The sequence below is a fragment of the Thamnophis elegans genome, chromosome 16 (assembly GCF_009769535.1).
Source record: "Thamnophis elegans isolate rThaEle1 chromosome 16, rThaEle1.pri, whole genome shotgun sequence".
In the NCBI taxonomy this organism is placed as follows: Eukaryota; Metazoa; Chordata; class Lepidosauria; order Squamata; family Colubridae; genus Thamnophis; species Thamnophis elegans.
In genome coordinates, this window is record NC_045556.1 from 9,623,393 (window position 1) to 9,643,562 (window position 20,170).

General features: G+C 45.4%; 1 protein-coding gene across 6 annotated transcripts in view; it reads left to right on the forward strand.

Moving 5' to 3' along the window:
- The window catches only part of SEMA6D (semaphorin 6D), a 90,384-nt gene extending 74,694 nt beyond the window's left edge, over window positions 1-15,690 (forward strand). Inside the window, exons 15-20 of one of the 6 annotated variants that reach the window (XM_032233606.1) lie at window positions 93-233; window positions 321-398; window positions 3,564-3,655; window positions 4,052-4,108; window positions 7,496-7,663; window positions 13,512-15,690. In XM_032233606.1, the coding sequence (XP_032089497.1) occupies window positions 93-233; window positions 321-398; window positions 3,564-3,655; window positions 4,052-4,108; window positions 7,496-7,663; window positions 13,512-14,818 (1,843 nt within the window). In that variant the 3' untranslated portion in view covers window positions 14,819-15,690. The remainder of the gene's footprint in view (window positions 1-92; window positions 234-320; window positions 399-3,563; window positions 3,656-4,051; window positions 4,109-7,495; window positions 7,664-13,511) is intronic. The other 5 variants (XM_032233608.1, XM_032233609.1, XM_032233610.1 and 2 more) reach the window with 5 other exon arrangements.
- The last annotated feature ends 4,480 nt before the right edge of the window (window positions 15,691-20,170 follow it).

The window sequence follows — 20,170 nt, forward strand, 5'->3', positions numbered from 1 at the left end:
GATGTAGCCAAGGTCTGTGTAGGCTTGAGATGATAAGCATCAACAACTGGATACCCCCAAAATAAAGATCTTAAAATTTCTGTCTCCCACAGATGTAATGGGGATGGTGAAGAGGACAAAAAAGTTGTGTCTCTGCAACTGGACAAAGAGCACCATGCGTTGTTCATTGCGTTCTCCAGCTGCATCGTTAGAATTCCCCTCAGTCGTTGTGAGCGTCATGGATCATGTAAAAAGTAAGGCATCTGTATAACTCCATGCTATTGGTTCTGCCAGTCGATCGGGACAATGGATGACTCACATCTCACTTGGTTTTGCTGTAGGACCTGCATTGCTTCTCGGGACCCTTACTGTGGCTGGTTGGCCCACGGATCCTGCGGGAGAGTGAGAGCAAGCATGTTGTAAGTAGAGCCATTTTATTGTTGAGTTTTACATCGCTGCACAAAAGGTTACCAGCATGACATTAAGCGCCCTTTTACAACTCTGTAATCCCCTGATTTGGGGTAGAGTCAGGGCAGTTGGATGGAGCTGAGAGTTTACTAGATGGATGCCCTTCCTGACACCTATGGGGAGTTCACAGCAGATACCTTTTCTTTGTGCCTTAGGAGAGAAACATCTGCTGCTACCTAGGATTGAACTCTCAGCCTTCCAAGTGGAAGGCAAGCATTTCCACCAGTACACCACACTATCAAAATCACATTCTGCTCCATAAAATATCTTAAACATTAATGTGGTAGAATAAGCGTTTAAACCCTTAAACAAAGTTTCTAGTGAGACTTTTTTCAGAGCTACCTTCACTTACACTAGATCCATCTTTAATTAAGACCCAAGTGGTGGCAGAGAAACCATCCTTGGCACAGATTTCTTTCCATGGGAACTGTGGCAAGCTCCATTCATGCCTGATTATATACTCCCTTCTTCCCTAATTTAAAGCTATTCTTGCTCCCGTCTGTTCCTTTTTTAAAACTCCAGGATGCTGTTCATTTTTAATGTAATGTTTATGGGTTTTTTTATTCAAGTTTTCATGAAAACAAAGATGGCAACACAGGGCTAGATTACCTGCAGTTTGTATATTACCTGAAGTTCAGTTTTTGGGGGAACAATTCCAGCATTTAGGTAGTCCAATATCCAGTTACCCACAGTGAGGAGAGACCTTTGGAAATTTAAATCCGGGAAATGTGAACAACAGTCTTAAAGGCTGCATCAACAGAGGGAGAGAATCAAGATCGCGTGAAGAGTTAATACCCTTTATAATGCCTTGGTAAGGCCACGCTTGGAATACTGCATCTAGTTTTGGTTGCCACAATATAAAAAAGATGTTGAGACTCTAGAAAGAGTGCAGAGAAGAGCAACAAAGATGATTAGGTTTAGATTTAGGTTTATTAGATTTATATGCCGCCCTTCTCCCAAGGACTCAGGGCGGTGTACAATATTAAAAGAAACACATAATACAAAAGTTTAAAAAAATTAAATAGAATATCTCAAACCCAATTAAAATTGACAATGACATTAATGATTAGGGGACTGGAGGCTAAAACAGATAAAGAATGGTTGCTGAAATTGGGTATGTCTAGTTTAATGAAAAGAAGGACTAGGGGAGACATGATAGCAGTCTTCCAATATCTCAGGGGTTGCCACAAAGTAGAGGGACTTAAGCTATTCTCCAAAGCACCTGAGGGCAGGACAAGAAGTAATGGGAGGAAACTAATCAAGGAGAGAAGCAACTTAGAACTGAGGAGAAATTTCCTGACAGTTAGAACAATTAACTAGTGGAACGACTTGCCTCCAGAAGTTGTGAATGCCCCAACACTGGAAGTTTTTAAGAAGAGATTGGACAACCATTTGTCTGAAGTGATGTAGGATTTCCTGCCTAAGCAGGGGGTTGGACTAGAAGACCTCCAAGGTCCCTTCCAACTCTGTTATTCTATTCTAATTCACATTTGCTTCAGAACAGCCTGTCATTTATGGCTGCCCTTGTCCAAAACCGTCCCTCCATCCCTGCCCTTTCTCTGACCTGATCTCCATCATTTTCCATCCCATTATTGCGCCACAGTAAATGATGATGGATGGGGAGGAGGGCTTCTTTTCTCCAGACTGGAAGTTCTCCCTGTCTTCCGTGGTGGTAGACAGAAAGATGTTTTGTGGTGCTGCTTTGTCAGGAAAGAGCTCAAAGGTCAGACGCTCCGTTCAATAGTTTAATTGTTGGTCATTTGGGTCGTGGTTTAATGAGAAAATCCTCGGGGCGAGGGCGACAAAATAGGAAGAGCAGCTGTGAGCTAACACCAAAGGCTCGCTAGAGATGGCCTGCATCCATTAGCTGTGGACTGTGTGCCAGTATGTATCTTAGGAAGCATGGGAAGCAACCACTCATCTTTGCATGGATCACGGTCAAGAAGACCATTCAACACAGTATGGCTCATGATCTAGAACAGTGTTTCTCAACCTTGGCAACTTGAAGATGTCCGGACTTCAACTCCCAGAATTCCCCAGCCAGCGAATGCTGATCTAGAAGACTATCTACTAAACTATTAGGGTAGGACAGGAAGCAGTGGGTGGAAACTAATCAAGGAGAGAAGCAACTTAGAGCTACGGAGACATTTCCTGACAGCTAGAACAATTAATCAGTGGAACAACTTCCCTCCAGAAGTTGTGAATGGCCCAACACTGAAAGTTTTTAAGACGGTGTTGAATAGCCATCTGTCTGAAACGGTATAGGGTTTCCTGCCTAGGCAGGGGGTTGGACTAGAAGACCTCCAAGGTCCCTTCCAACTCCACTATTATATTGTAAATAAATAAATAGTGCATACAAGTCATGAGTCATCTTTGTCAAGTCCGTTGCAACTTTGAAAGATCAATTTTTGTCAATTGAGAATTATCTGCGTATACATAGATACATGCATAGATATCACGTTCAGGGGTGGGATTCAAAAATTTTAGCAACCGGTTCTCTGCCCCGGTTGCTGGGTAGGTGTGGCCATGGTGGGCATGGCCTACTTGACCTCTGTATACTATGGTTGGGCGGCATTTTCACACACATCCCTGGCTCCGGAGGCTTTTGTCGATCCTCTGGGAGGGGGGAAATGGCCTTCCAGAGGTTGGAAACAGGCTCATTTCTGGAGGTTTCCAGACTTCCGGAAGGCCTGTTTTTTGCCCTCCCCAGGCTCCAGAGCCTTTTCTCGAGCCTCTGGGAGGGTGAAAATGGCCTCCCCCAGACTCCGGAGGCCCTTCAGAGGCTGGAAACAGGCTCATTTCTGGATTTCCAGAACTTCCGGGAGACTCGTTTTTCACCCTCCCAGAGCCTTCACATGTGCCCTGCACTTGCCTACATCCAAAAAGGGCTACTTGGAGACTCCTGGGAGGGGAGGGATGGGCGGGGCCAACCAGTCCTTTCAACTGGCAGTTCGGCGAACCAGTTGTAAAATTAGCATCCGGTTCTCCCGAACCAGTTCGAACCGGCTGATTCCCACCCCTCGATTCACGTTGCAGTTCTTGTGTTTGTTTCAATTGATGGTGTTGATGATGTTCCATCCCTCCTTGGATTCCCCAACTAATGCTGTTAATTGCAGGTTGTCTTTGTTTGTTTCATACAACCACAGCATTGGAGGGTATGAGCAAGACGTGGAGTACGGCAACACTGCCCACCTGGGGGATTGCCACGGTAAGCGCCTCCCTCTCGGATGCCCGCTTGAGAATGCAGCATGGTTTGGTTTGTGAGCCACACGGTGGTGTGGAAGATCCTTATTTAATGGCACTGAGCACTTGCCCTCCCTTTAAACTGAAAGCTGTTTGATCTCGGGTGGTGGATTTCTTCGACCGATCCGTCTCCCCCCCCCCACCCCCCAAACCATCACGCTGGTTCGTGAAGGTCCACAGCCACTTTATGATTAAATTGAATCCTTTTTAATTTTTTTCCTGGCCTGTTTTTTTCCCCTCCCTTTTGGGTAGCCGATTGTCTTTTGATTTTCTGATTTTTCCGTTGCTCAGGCTTTGAAAATCTTTTGCTTTTCCTTTTTGGTTACTTTTCACTGATTACGTGTTCCTTTAATTCTTTTAGAAATTTTGCCTACTACAACTACACCAGATTACAAAATATTTGGCGATCCAACATCTGGTTAGTTTTTTCCAATCATTTTTTTCCTTCCCCCCAATTAATGAAGCTTTTCTTTCCTTCAGTTCGAATATTTTCAGCTCTTTCTTTCTTTCCTTGCTTCTTTCTTTCTTTCTTTCTTTCTTTCTTTCTTTCTTTCTTTCTTTCCCTCCCCCCCCCCCTTTCTCTCTTTTCGTTCCTTTGGGTGCAGTTGGCAATCTTTTACTTTTTTTAATTCATATTTTTGCTTTTCTGCTTTTAATCATATCCCCACTGATGGACAAGATAAAGCCAGTCGGTTTTGGCTCACTCAATACTTTTCACCTCATATAGCTGCATGTTTAACAGCTCATTATTAATTGAGGTCCTTCTTTCTATTCACCCACAAATCTGATCGACATGGATGAGATTTTCTCGCCTACTCTTTCCACCTTCCACCCAGTCATACATTTTTTGAATGCTAACCACCTCCTTGTCATAATTCAATAAATGGATGCCTGCCTGATTCTGCCTTTCTTTATTTTTCCTATATCTCCCAGTTCCTTTACCTCAAATACGCATTTTCCAAAATGTGTATTTCTCTGTTTGAATTGCCTTGATTTCTCCAGTGATAAGAATGTGTTTGTGCTGATAATTATACTTAGCATTATAACTTCCGAAGTTGCACATGTGTTTTCCTTTTCTTCTTCTTCAGAACAAAAATTGTAGAGAATATAGATTTTCTATGAGTATTAAAACTACTTTTATGATAGGGTTACGTAGGGTCTTTTGAGCTACTGGGAATGCATTCACACCAGCCCAGAAATCAATGATTCTTTTCTGGATTAGTCCAGAACTGCTATTGGAATGATTGACAAGCTCAGCTAATTTATTTAATTAACCATACATTAAGCATATATAAAGCACCCACCCTAAACATCCCATTCTAAGCGTATCTTTAAACTTTTTACACGTATTAAGACAAGATGCTCTGCAGGTTTTAACAAAACTTGTCTCGTTTTGACACTGTAATGTCTAATTTGAGTTCAGGGACCAAAATAATCCCATGACATGGTAGCCCGACAACAGAGGTCCCCAGCCCACTGATTCCTGGAGCGGCACTAGGCAGGGGTGGGCTTCAAAAATTTTAGCAAGGGTTGCTGCCCGGTTGCTGGGTGGGCATGGCCATGGGGGATGTAGCCTAGTTGGCTTCATGCACCACAGCAGGGGAGCGTTTTTGCCCTCTCCGGGCTCCGGAGGCTTTTGTTGAGCCTCCGGAGAGCAAAAACAGCCTCCCCAGGCTCCGGGAGCCCTCTGGAGATGGGAAACGGGACCGTTTGCAGTCTTCTCAAACTTCCAGTATGCCCATTTTTCACCCTCCCCGAGCCTCCGTGCGTATTCTGCACTTATCTAAAACGGGCTGCGTGAGGACTCCTGGGAGGTGTAGAGGGGCGGGGCCAGCCAGGAGTGGGATTTGGGGGGGTTTTCTGAACAGCACATAATCTTAGCTAGTGGTTCTCCCAAACCCCTGCGAACCCCTAGCAGCCCACCCCTTCACTGGGTCACGGCATGCCAGAAAACAAGCGAAGTCCCATCCATGGAATGTAACCACGCCCTCTCCAATCCACGGAAAAACCTCCCCCCACAGAACTGGTCCCCGGGCCCCAAAAGAATGGGGCCCGTGGCCCTACAAAGTAGGCCTAACTCAGGCCCAAAATCATGAATATTAAAACTACTTTCATGATTGGGTTACTACAGTAGTCTTGCAACTCTGAATGTGCCTCCCTCTGGCCTGCCTTTATCCTAAATAAAACTGTGGAGTTGTCATTCTGAGTTGCTTTCTCAAACCGCATTTCTGCTCTGGGCTCAAATGTCTCTTATCTGTTGCTTCAGTCGTGAGGTTATTCTCACTACTCCCACTACAGGATCTTAGGTTAGAGGATTATTTCTCTCTAACATGCCCAAATTAATTAAATTTGCAAATCCCTCCAACCCATCCTCTACCCATATAAATCCCCCTCTTCAGCTGTTGCAGAAGAGCATTGGATCAACAATGCACAGAGCTTTAAAAAGAACCCAAACCCATCCCTTGCTAGCTTGCATTTCGACGCACGTCCCAATCCAGCCTCTTATCCTGGATTTTTTTGACATGGAGCCACAATGAATGAAGACCTTAAGGAAATGGAATGTATTGTCTCCCTTGGACATGATGCCATAGATTTTAGGTGTCACGTTTTGTAGCCTATAAGCTTTGGACTCTTTTGAGGCCACTCCCATGTGGGCTTTTGCTGAGCCTAGAGAAATTCAGACTATGACATCTGCTTGGACAACACTCGTGATAGGATGGAGGTGCCAACCGAAGTTGACAGTAGGGAGCCAAATGGATAAATAAATTAGATTTTTGCCTCTCGATACAATCTGTCCATCTCGTTTCAAGCGGTCTAATAAGGCCAATCGATTACTGTAACACGCTCTACATGGGGCTGCCCCTGAAGAGTGTTCAAAGACTACAGTTGGTCCAGAATGCAGCCGCGTGAGTGATATGGGGTGTACCTAGATACACCCATGTTACACCTATCCTCCACGAGCTGCACTGGCTCCCCATTGGTCTCCGGACACGCTTCAAGGGGCTAGTCGTTACTTTTAAAGCCCTACATGGTTTAGGACCTGGCTACCTGAGAGACCGCCTCCTGCCGTTTACCTCCCAACGACCAACAAGATCGCACAGGTTGGGCCTCCTCCGGGTGCCGTCAACCGGACAATGCCAGTTGGCGGCTCCCCGGGGGCAGGCCTTCTCTGTTGCTGTGCCGGCCCTGTGGAACGATCTACCCGCAGAGATCCGGACCCTTACCACTCTCCCTGCCTTCCGTAAAGCCGTCAAGACCTGGCTGTTCCGGAAGGCCTGGGGCTGTTGATTGATATCCAGCCCCGCTTAGATGGAATGGATGATGTGGAATTTTAATATTGTATTTTCTATTCTTAAATTTTAATTGTTTCTTTGTCTTGCTGTGAGCCACCCAGAGTCCCGATGGGAGTGGGCGGCATACACATTTTATTGAACTTGGAAACTTGGATTATATTGAACTGAACTTGCATTTTAATCTGATTTGGAGATTAATCCACCAGGACAGCCCCATGCTTGATTGTCTATCCATTTCCTCCTACAGATTCCCCTTAAACATCTCCCTCTTGAATCAGGGGGTCCCCAAACTTGGCCACTTTTAAGACTTGTGGACTTCAACTCCCAGAAGAAATCTGGGAGTTGAAGTCCACAAGTCTTCGAGTTGCCAGGTTTGAAGGCCTCTGCTCTACTAAATAGTACTTAGCAGCCATTGAGTAAAATCAGCAGGGGATGAGTGGTGGGGAAAAGGGGAGGAAAGGCAAGAGAAACAACTGTAATGCACATTAATAAAAATCTGTTTGCCACCACAGACATGATGCTATCCTCAGCTTCCATTACCACAGTGGGGAGCATCCCTGTTGTCTCGCCCAAAGTGATTGGTTCCTGGAAACCTAAAGTGACTGGCTCTCGGAAATTTGTAGCTCAAGATGACCCAAACACTTCTGATTACTCTGAACCTTTATCAGGGGTTCCGAAGGGTAAGGCCGAATCAGGGAATCTGTTGCAGTCGAAAGAAAACCTGATACCTTCAGCCATTTTCAAAGATTCGGTCCATAGTTTGGGGCCTCTCTCACGCAATGGATATGCAGTGTGTGTGTCAATCAAAGGCAGAGCGAGATAGGCGGCTCAAAAAAAGACCTGGAAAGGTGAAATGTGGATCTGGATGTGGAACCAATCAAGAGATGGGTTTCATAACTCATGTCAGCCAACTCCTGTTCGTTCTTCTCCAAAGCACCTGAGGCAGAGGTGGGTTCCTACCAGTTCGCACCTATTCGGTAGAACCAGTTCGTCAAATCTACCCAACTGGTTAGAAGAGGTTCCACCAGTGGACCCGGAAAGCAGGCCACACCTACAGAAGAGGCTCCAAAAAATTTTGAAACCCACCACTGACACAGACAGACAGACCGACAGACAGACAGACAGACAGACTGACTGACTGACTGACTGACTGACACAAAGAGAGAGAGAAAGAGAGAGAGAAAGAGAAAGAAAGAAAGGAAGAAAGAAAGAAAAAAGAAAAAAGAAAGAAAAAGTGAGAGAGAGATGAAAGAAAAAAAGAAAAAAGGGACAGAGAGACAAAAGGAAGGAAAGAGAGAGAGAGAGAGAAAAAAAGTGAGAGAGAGATGAAAGAAAAAAAGAAAAAAGGGACAGAGAGACAAAAGGAAGGAGAGAGAGAGAGAGAGAGAGAGAGAGAGAGAAAACACATGGCCAGCAAGCCACTCCCACCAGGTCACATGGCCGGCAAGCCACTCCCACAAAGGAGGCCACACCCACAGAGTAGGTTCCAAAAAAGTTTGAAGCCCACCACTGACCTGAGGGTAGGACGAGAAGCAATGGGTGGGAACTAATCAAGAAGAGAAGGAACTTAGAGCTAATGAGAAATTTCCTGATAGTTAGAACAATTAATCAGTGGGACAACTTGCCTCCAGAAGTTGTGAATGCCCCAACACTGGAAGCTTTTAAGAAGAGGTTGGATAATCATTTGTCTGAAGTGGTGTAGGGTTTCCTGCCTAAGCAGAGCATTGGACTAGAAGACCTCCAAGGTCCCTTCCAACTCAGTTGTTTTATTTCTATCCATCTGTCAATATGCCAAGGTTTATTGTTGTTTAGTGGCACCATGACTGCTTCTAAAACAGATCAGTAGAAGTGTTATGAGTTTTATGTTAGTGTAGCATAAGATACCTAAAAACAGCTGCATCCTTTTCAGACTTCTGCATGAGCTTAAAGTAGGATGCTGATGCTTGAAGGAACAGAGCTGTATATCTTCTAAATCAGGAATTTCCAAGCTCGGCAATTTTAAGTCTTGTGGACTTCAACTCTCAGAGTTCCTCAGCCAGCCATGCTGGAGAAATTCTGGATGTTGAAATCCACAAGTCTTAAAAGTGGCCAAGTTTGGAGATCCCTGTTCTACCTAAGTTGAGAAAGAGGGAGGGGAACCGGAGGGAGAGAGGGAGGGTGAGAGAGAGAGAGAGAGAGAAGAGAGAGAGAAGAGAAGAGAGAGAATAACAGAGGAGAGAGAGAGGACAGAGACAGAAAGGAGAGAGAGGAGAGAGGATAGAGAGGAGAGGAGAGAGAGGGAGGACAGAGACAAAAAGAGGAGAGAGAGGAGAGAGAGGAGAGAGAGAAGAAGAGAGAGAGAGAGAAGAGAGAAAAAGAGACAGATAGACAGACAGACAGACACCTGCAGTTGACTTAATGAAGTACCTTAACATTCTGCTCAAAACCCAACCCTTCTTTTACTAGAGAATAGAGAAGGTAGCTATTTTGGAATCACAGTTAAGTGGTAGAACAGGCTTTGCCTCAAATAACCTTTCTGTCACGGGATTACTTTTAACCCCAGAACCATCAAATCATGAAATTTGATGATGCGCCACTGGATTGCTATCAAAGCAAAATAGGACCACCGTCTCAATATGCTCCTTTTGTTTCGAAGATTTGGACAGAGGTCTAAAGTCACTGTCAGTTTCTTCCGCAGGCCCATATTTAAACCCAGGTCTCGGTTATCCGCTCGCCTGAACTGCCTTATGTTTGCACACCTCTTAGTAGATACTGCATATTTGCGTGCATTTGTCCCTATTTTCATCTTGTTTAAATGACCCGAACCTTGTTTGCCTTTTGATAGTCCCTGGAACGTATCAGGTTTCCTTTCAATCTTTCTGAAATTCCTTTGCTTCAGGTGTTTTATAGCTTGAGTGTCCTTTGAAATCTTTATCCGGATTTAATCACGGGCTCTCGCTATCACTTTCTGTCGTTGGCCTCTCTGTCCTTAACTCACCCCTTCTTCCGGACAAAGCCATTAAAATCAATAACCCTGAGCACATTTAACTCTCCTTCAAAGCCTCGCCTCTAACCAATAACAACAACAACAACACTAATAAGAATAATGTTCCTCTTCATTTTAAGTTTTCCTCCTGGCATTAGAATAACACAAGTAGATGTGTTCTTCCAAACTAACATCTTCTGGCCAGAATGGTGTCTGTGGCTGCCTTAACAACAAACAATTAATAAAACTGCTGTCAGAAAAACATGCAAGCGCCGATAATTGTGTGTTAATTGCGATTTTAATTATTCTTCTAGACTAAATTAGAGGCATTCTGTATTTTTTGGGGGGGGAGGGGAAACTAATATCTTTTCATTAATCAATCATCTCTAAACCAGCATGAGATTCCTAATGTGCAATTCTTATTCAAACCTAAACCATAAAAATATAAAATAGTTCTTTTTTGTTGTTGTTTTAAATCTGCAGATAATCTAAGAAAAAGTTGCAAAACATTGAGAGGGAAGAGAACCCTAGCTCTATTGATGCAATGAAAAAATTATGCTATATACTGTGTTTCCCCGAAAATAAGACAGGGTCTTATTTTCTTCTGAACTATTTTCTTATTATTGTTTTTGAGGTGCAGGAGGCACACACACACACACGCACACACACACACACACACACACGTACACACACACATTTGCATAATCCTCTCCCGCATTTGATTTCTGATTTATGAGTCAGGCAGGGAACTGAGAGAGAAATCCTTCCATGAGTTATTAATTGCCGTCTGGCAGAATAACACCTTCTAACCTCAATTTTCCAGCAGAAATTGTTAAAGTTAATAACATACCAGCTACTATTTGTGTGTCTTAAAAGGAGACTTGAGGACAGGATGAGAATAGATCGGCAGAATATCGCATTCGGCAAGTTCTCCCAGCTGATCAACCCAGAGGTGTAGAAGAAGTCACGTCTTGTGTCCAAACGCAGAGCAGAATCTCTCTAGGCTTACCCAAGTCTACTTCTGAGAAGTTCTCTAGGTAGTTGTGGAAGGAGATCTTCACATCAGCCTTCAATTGTGCTCCATGCTCCTGCTGACTAAGGACGGGAGCCATCGGTGATGTGCCTTCACAACAGGGTTTTGATCCTCTACTTCGGCAGAAGTTCTCCCTGGTGATAGTTGCTTTACTGGAAGTTAGAGGACTTTGTTACACTCATGTCAGAAACACTAAAGCACTTCTGGGTTCAAAGGATTAGCCGGTGACATGCCCTGGGGAGGTCCAGTGGGAGGCTCCTTTCACATCCCGGGCAGGAGCTGGAGTGAAGGACGAGAGTTCAAGCCCACCCCATTGCAGCTCTCGGGTCTCAAACACTGCCTAGCTAAACATCTGCCCAGTGTTCCATCCACTCAAGCCATCATGCTCCTTTAGCTGGAGGACTAAGAGCAGAGAAAACTACCCACCAGAATGAAAATTTTTAACTAGGTAATAGTTCACTCCTCCTTAGCTTTAGAAATGTGCCTATAATGGACGTGAAATCCAGACCGAAGCAGTCAAAAGAGCAGAAATACCAGATTTTTTGGAGTATAAGACGCACTTTCCCCCCCTAAAAGAGGGTGAAAATTTGAGTGTGTCTTATACACAGAATGTAGCCCCGCCCACCTACCAGCCCCCACCCTTTGGCCTCTGCCTCTCAGCAATTTGCCTCCTTGCAGCAAATAGCAAACAGTCTCTTTTAGCTTCAGCATAGCCTGATTAGCACAAGCAGCTGATTGTTAGTTGGATCAGCCTCCCGACTATCAGCTGTTTCAGGCTTCAGGGATTGCCTATTGCCACCTCCATGCTCCCTGTTTTCAGCCTCCGCATCCCGTTTTTGGCCTCTGTGCACCCCATTTTCTGCCTATTCCGATCCCTGCCACCTGGAACGGGCAGAACATGGGACATGCAGAGTCTGAAAACAGGATGTGGAGGCCGAAAATGGGGCACACAGAGGCGGCAATTGGCTATGGTAATCCCTAATCCCTGCAGCTTGAAACAGCTGATCATTGGGTGGCCAATCCAACCAACAATCAACTGCTTGTGCTAATCAGGCTGTGCTGAAACTGAAATGGTCTGTTTGCTGCAAGGAGGCAAATTGCTGGGAGGCAGAGGCAGATTATTTTTTTTCTTGTTTTCCTCACCAAAAGCTAGGTGCGTCTTATACTTCGGAGCATCTTATACTCCAAAAAATAGAATACTTCTTAGTACAAGTATTCTCTTTAAAGAGTATCTCAGTCTATTGGTTTTCCTGCTTTGGACATGTATTGGGTCATATCCACAGTCAGTTTTTGCATGCCGTCTAAGAAGAAGAAGCAGCTCAGAAAGAATGTTGAATGGCCACATTGCCGCTCAGAATGAAATGCCAATCTATACCATCACTATATCTCATGCCTTTTCGCTGATCTCACGGCCCAACTGTTAGGGTTAGCGCGGGACTCCTGAAGAAGTAGAGACACCAAAGCAGGCCAAAAGTGCAAAAGTCATGACCTCCTTGAACAATCAGGCATATCATCTCCAAAATGTAGAAGGCTGACCAAGAGGGGGTAGGAACAATAGGGTTGTTCTTACAAACCGTCAGGGCAGCTGCACTTTGCTACTCATTGCATACACTCAACTCTTTCATAGAGGTACAATATATTGTTGCAAAGTCTATGTGCAACTCCGCGCCAAGAAAAATCCACCACACACAAGAGCAATAAATCTAGGACTAGCCATGAGTTGACTTCTAAAGATTAGCTTTAAATATGCTTAGTTAGCATATCTTGGACACAGTTGCGGGAATATCCAGTCCTCTCAAAATCCATTCATTGCAGTACATTCAACCATAAACATGAAGACACGGAAGCTGTGCTAGATCCTGTCCAGTTTATGTTTAATCGGGACCTGCGATGTCTGGACTGAGAAAGAGAAGAGAAATGTTAAGCCGTAAGGGATGTGGTGGCTCAATGGCTAAGACGCTGAGCTTGTCGATCAGAAAGGTCGGCAGTTCGAATCCCTAGCACCGCGTAACAGAGTGAGCTCCCGTTATTTGTCCCAGCTTGTGCCAACCTAGCAGTTTGAAAGCATGTAAAAATGCAAGTAGAAAAATAGGGACCTCCTTTGATGGGAAGGGAACAGTGTTCCGTGTACCTTTGGCATTTAGTCATGCCGGCCTCATGACCATGGAGACGTCTTCGGACAGTGCTGGCTCTTCAGCTTTGAAACAGAGATGAGCATCACCCGCTAGAGTCAGGAACGACTAGCACATATGTGTGAGGGGAACCTTTACCTTTAAGGATTGACACAGGTGTTACATATAACACATATAGGCCCTTAGAACATACTAGGGCTGCTCCTTGTGGATCAGGACCTTGTCAAGAGTGATATAATTCCTTGATGCTGCTCAAAGGGCTGTTAACGTTCAAGACAGCAAGTTTTGGTTAGGTGCCTTTGGGATGCAACACGAAATAGCAAACGTTTGTCTCGTGATTTGATCATCCAAAGTACCCTCTCTAACCTGTCCATCCTGTGTGTGTATGCTTGTCATAGGTGTGAGGTGGGAAGTCCAGTCGGGCGATTCCAACCAAATGGTGCACATGAACGTCCTGATTACCTGTGTCTTCGCGGCTTTCCTTCTGGGAGCGTTTATTGCCGGTGTGGCTGTTTACTGTTACCGAGACGTTTTTGTGAGAAAATCCAGGAAGATCCACAAAGACGCGGAGTCGGCTCAATCCTGCACGGATTCCAGCGGGAGTTTTGCCAAGCTGAATGGCCTCTTCGATAGCCCAGTGAAGGAGTACCAGCAGAACATCGATTCGCCCAAACTTTATTCCAACTTGCTGACGGGTCGCAAAGAGCTGCCCCAGACGGCGGACACGAAGTCCATGTTGATGGTGGACCACAGGGCCCAACCCCCAGAATTGGCAGCTCTTCCGACCCCAGAATCGACTCCTGTGCTTCAGCAGAAGACCTTACAAGGGATGAAGAGCCAGATGGAGAAGGCCCAGAACAACCTCAGCTCTTCAAGGAAAGAAGCCCCCTTGAAGAGTCCTCAGTTTTTCCCCTCCAGTCCTCCACCCCATTCTCCTTTAAGTCACGGACACATCCCCAGCGCCATTGTCCTTCCCAACGCCACCCACGACTACAACATGTCCTTCTCCAATTCTAATGCGCACAAAGTGGACAAAAAGATGCCCAACGTGGACCACCCACTGACTAAATCCTCAGGCAAAAGAGACCACAGGAGGTCCGTGGATTCCAGAAACACCTTGAATGACTTCCTGAAACATCTAAACGAAGCCCCCAGCAACTCCAAAGCCATCATGGCTGACCTTCAGGTGGCTCACCAGACTTTAATGTTGGATTCCATGGGCAACGTGACAGAGGTGCCCCCCAAAGTCCCCAACCGGGAAGCGTCTTTGTACTCTCCTCCTTCCACCCTGCCGAGGAATAGCCCGACAAAACGGGTTGACGTCCCCAATGCGCCGGCAGCGCCAATGACCTCTTTGGAGAGACAAAGGGGCTACCACAAGAATTCTTCCCAGAGGCACTCCATATCCGCTCTTCCTAAAAACTTAAACTCCCCGAACGGGATGCTGCTCTCCAGGCAGCCTAGCGTTAACCGGGGAGGGTATATGACTCCGACCGGAGGCACAAAGATGGACTACATCCAAGGGACGCCGGTCAGCGTCCATCTACAGCCTTCCTTGTCTAGGCAAAGCAGTTACACTAGCAACGGGACGCTTCCTCGGACAGGGATAAAGAGGATGCCCTCTCTTAAGCCAGATGTGCCACCCAAACCTTCTTTTGCCCCACAGACGCCTTCAGTCAGACCACTGAACAAATACAGTTACTAAAACTTGCCTAATCAATCCATCCAGACCTTGGGGGTGGGGGAAGATGGTGCAAAACAGATGGAAAGAAAGACTCCGACTCGCTTGTCACGAAGGGCATTGTGGGGGGGACCGAATTTTTTGGGGGGCAAACAGGCTCTTTTTGCTCCATCGGCTGGTTTTGTCCGGCCCGCAGCAAGACTCCGCTTGCCCGATGCGTTAAAAGAGAGAGGAAGGGCTGGCCACTGCATCTCTTGTGTGTTGGGAGAGGAGGAGAGACGTAGCACAAAAAAAAAAGGATGGGGAGTTGACGGCCACTTCAAAAGAGCTGGTTTAGAGTACTTAGGGAGGAAGCAGATCCGTGAACAAAACGAAACAAAAAATACTTGAAATTAATAATGATGAAAGTGAGGGGGTTGTTTTTAGACTGCCATGCTGCGTAGTCTTCCCACAAAATGTGAACGTTTTAACTATGTATGCATTTGCCTTGCCTCTTGCACAAATATCCGGGGGGGGGGGAAATGTCTCGAGGACGTCTGTTGGTTAAAAGAAGCAGTGAGCTGAATGTCAGCCTCTGGGTCCAACGGTAGCATTTTTATTTTTGCCTCCAAAGGATGACAGTTCGTTTTAGGGCGCAGATAAAAGGGGGTGAGAGGGGGTTGCATGCCTGGGTGCGAGGAAACCTTGAATCCTATGGAGGGGCTCAATTCCCATTGTGTTGTCCGGATAGAAATGTTTACATTTGTGAAAGAACGAGGATCTGCCAGAAGCTTCGACTCTGGTACTCTTGCAAAGATGCACTGCCGATCTCATGCAGTGGGCTTGGTGATACAGGTAGTCCTCGACTTACAACCGCAAGGGTGCCCCAAAATTATGTTGCTAAGCGAGATATTTGTTACGTGAGTTTTGCCCCATTTTAGCAATAGCAATAGCACTTAGACTTATATACCACTTCACAGGCTTTTAGAGCTCCCTCTAAGCAGTTTAAAGAGTCAGCATATTTGCCCCCAACAATCTGGGTCCTCATTTTACCCACCTCGGAAGGACGGAAGGCTGAGTCAACCTTGAGCCTGGTGAAATTTGATCCGCCGAACTGCTGGCAATCAGCAGTCAGCAGAAGTAGCCTGCAGTACTGCACTCTAACCATCGCACCACCGCAAACTCCGTGGTTAGAGTTTACAACTATTTCTTGCCACCGCTGTTAAGTGAATCACTGCAATTGTTAATTTAGTGATACGGTTGTTGGGTCCAGCCGACTTTCCCGTTGATTTTGCTGGTCAAAAGGTCACAAATGTGGATCCGATGACCCCGGGACACTGCAATGGTCGTAAATACATGCAGGGTGTCAAGTGTCCGAGTTTTGATCACACGATCAACGCTGCAACAGTTCTAAGTGTGAAAAATGGTCATGAGCCACTTTTTTTCAATCCCATTGTAACTTCACTAAACAAGCTGTTGTAAGTTGAAGACTACCTGTCTTGATTGAGACACATGACCCAAATAGGTACAATGTGCAAAGCAAGCCAAACATAGATACCCAAAGCCAGCCTTCTCTAAAGCTAGAGATCTGATTTCCAAATGTTGCTTCATTTACTTGTCCTTCAAAACATCAAGGGCTGAAGCCATCCAGTGTAGAAGTTCTTCATTCCCTCAAATTTCAAACCCATCATCTTCACGAAGGAAAAAAGAGGACAACCACAGGCAGGAAAATACCCCAGATTTCTGTTTTTCAAACACACAGAGTTGCACTGTAGCTTCCTGCAGTGTCCTTCCACCATCTGTCTTAAGCTCATGGGAAGTCAAGGAGAAACCCCCCCATAGTTGTCTTTTTTGAGTCCAACAACATGTCAAGTCTAACATGAAGCCAGACAGTGTATGTTTGCTATTGGGCTTCTCTGACCACTGCTTTACGTCAACCGTAAGGAGATACTCTTCTCACTTTTAAAGAGCTCTGTTGAACTTATTGAGTATGTTCCTACAACACTTAAGCTGACATGCCCTACTCTGCTCCTCCAGGTAAGTTGGGACTGCAAGTCTTACATTAGTCCAACCTGGATTGACTTAGCGTGCTGGGAGTTGTGAGTACCACACATCTTGAGGACACAAGGTTGAGGAAGGGTATTGCTAAACCACAAGTCCCAATGCCTGTAGGAAGCTTGCCAACAGTGAATGGTGAAGGATACTAGAAGTTGTGGTTAGTAACATCCAGTTGTCTACTTCTGTATGAAGCTTTGTGGTTTCTTCCAAAGTTTTGGAACTGTACCCTTCCAACACTTGTGGGTAAGAACCAGCAATGTTCTCACTGTTGTAACAGATGTTGGCTTCGGATGTTATGTGAACACACCCAATAGATGCTACGTTCTGAAGTGAGGGAGGATAAATGTGACATTATCCCCATAATACAGCCATTCGCCACCCCCAATGTCTTAGCAGGATCCATCCATCAAAATTCAAACAGAAGCACAGCCCATCTTTTTAGCTTGTGGTTTCTTTGAAGCCATGCCAACAACAACACTATTGTAAATATTCTGTGTGTGACTTTACTCAGATCTGTGCATTTTGTGCCTTATTCACAAGAATGAATTTTTTTTCCTCCTAAATCGCTCACTACTAAAAACCCTGTCAAGTGTTCTCTGTAATAGTACATTGTAAACCCCCGAGTGCTTTTAAGTTCTCTCTCTGCAGTGTCCAAAACACATGAAAGGGGGGAAAAATGCAGAGAAGGAAGGGATTCCTATTTTCTGCGGAACCATTCATTATCCATGGAAAAGGAATCTATAAGCCAAGAAACCGCGCTGTGCTAAACATTCAACCCTGAATCGCTTAAGAATCGGGCGGCAACAATGGGAAATCATATAAGATTTGCAGGATAATACAAGCCACCAGTGGTGGGATTCAAAAATGTTTACTACTGGTTTCTGTGGGCGTGGCTTGGTGGGCGTGGTAGGGGAAGGACACTGCAAAATCCCCGTTCCCTCCCCACTCCTGGGGAAAGGTCACTGCAAAATCCTCATTCCTTTCCCACACCACTAACCTGCTTTCCAGTTCCGTTCTCCTGTTCAGGGCAACAAAAGAAGATCAGTTGTGATCTGTGCAGCCAGGGGCGGGGCCAGCCTATTTACCGGTTCTCGGACCTACTCAAAATTTCCACTACCAGTTCTTCAGAACTGGCTGAATAGTGTTCTGCAAGCCACCCAAAGTTGCGCCAGGCTGATTGTCAACTCAGATAAGGGTCTTCGGTTTGTGTAGGATGTCCCACCATTTGGTTGCTGAAGTCTCTTGTAACCAATCTCTTAAAAGTTTACAGGTCAAATGCAAAACATCCGTTTCTGTCCTAAGTAAAAAAAAAGAAAGTTTTCGAAAGGGACTGTTCTTTCATATAGACAATTCAACTCCTTTTCCAATCTGTATGTCGAGCATCACTGGTTCTCCCAACATGTCACAAGTAATTTTTCTAAAAATAAAAATAAAAAAAAATCTTCGGTCTTGCAACTAATACCTTTTATTTTATTTTTTAAAGGAAAAGAAATCAAATGGCAAAAATGTAATTGACGTCACTTTACGATGATTAATGAGTAATACATACTTGTGTAAAACTGAGACATAAATGTTATGTGAACCCGAATAACTTTTCTGTAACATTGTGCTGCCTTCGTTTGTGGGTATCGTGAATCATCTCCGTATTTCTGTTGGGGGAAAAAACCAACCCTTTAACATTCGACATAGTCTCTATTCTGTTAATTTATAATTTGTGTCGGCCTTTTTTTTTCCTTAAACAAATAAACACATGCTTTATCCGTTTGTGCAAAGGTAAATGCAGATTGTATCTTTTTTTAAATGGTACAGATTTAAAAACAAGAAAGGACAAAACAGTAACCCGGGAAAAATAAAAATAAAAGAAAAGTAAAACTGCTCTATACAAGCTTATAGAGTAGGTTAACGTGTATAGATATCTTGTAAACTTGTACTGTGGATGTGTAAATAAAAGACGTCCTTTGGGTTTTTAACACCGCATGTAAAGATGAAATAAACTCTTCAAAAGGAGCATCTCACATCTCACTTGATTGCACAGGTGGAAATAGTGGACACCATCCATCAAGAGCCTCTTCTGACCCAGCTCCCCAAACATGACAAATCCTAGTAGTTGAAGCAATGACAACGGCATACAAGACAAATAAATACAATACAATACAATTTATTAGATCCACCAGCAGCCCGGGCAAAACCTTTCTCTTTCACCGCAGGCTATTGTCCGGCAGGGCGATGAATAGTTGTCTGTCACATCTATTCATCTCCGCCCCCAGTCTTTTATCCCCAGAGCTAGGGCGGGGCTTCGCTAGCAGCGGTGGATCTTCTGTTCCAAGGACCGGCTCATAGATTTCCACTGCTCTCCTCTCCTCTGCCTTCTATGCATCTGTGTGTCAGGTACTGGACCCAGCTGTTCCTCCTCTCCTTCATCAACCACCTCCAGACCTTGGGGCTGTTGACTCTCCATCTGTGGGCTGTATTTATTGTATTGTATTGTATTTATTTGTCTTGTATGCCGCCTACTCCCGAAGGACTCCAGGCGGCTCACAATAGACAAGGGAAGGGGGAAGACTAGACAAAGACAACACTTTAAAAACAAAACCACAACATTCACAATTTCCGCGGGGCTGGATGTTTCACAGGCCCCCCGGCCTGCTGGAGCAGCCAGGACTTGGTGGCTTTGCGGAAAGCCGGGAGGGTCGTAAGGGTCCAGATCTCGACAGGGAGATCATTCCAGAGGGCTGGAGCTGCAACAGAGAAGGCTCTCCCCCGGGGGGTCGCCAGCCGACATTGGCTGGCGGATGGAATCCGGAGGAGACCTAACCTGTGAGATCTGATCGGTCTATGGGAGGTAATCCTGACGGATGGCCCAGGCTCCATCTCTCTGTTTCTCTCTCTCTCTCTGACAGCTCCATTCCCTCTTCCCCCTCAAAGCTCTCAGGTTGCCTTGATGCTGACCCTGACTCCCACGCCTCCCCTCCCCCTCATCCAATTTGGCTGCTGGAGGAGCGGAAGGCTGACAGTCCACAACAGAGCCACTCTTGGTGGAATGTGGGCAGCAATGGAATCTGGATATCTATGTACCATCATTCCCATAACCCTGCAGGGGAAGTGCTGTCCAGGAGCTAAAGCATCTGCTGCTGTGAGTAATTATGGGCAGTGGAGAATTCATGGGGTTTTTTTTTAAAAAAAAATCCATCCTATGGGGAGCTTGGTGCTCTCTACTTGCAACGTCCTTACCGAGATATCTGCCCCCCCCACACACACATTTTTCAGGGTACTCTCTCTTCTAATGCCTGACAGCTCCATCTCCACAGGAGAACTAAGCCATATGCTCCTTGTACACAA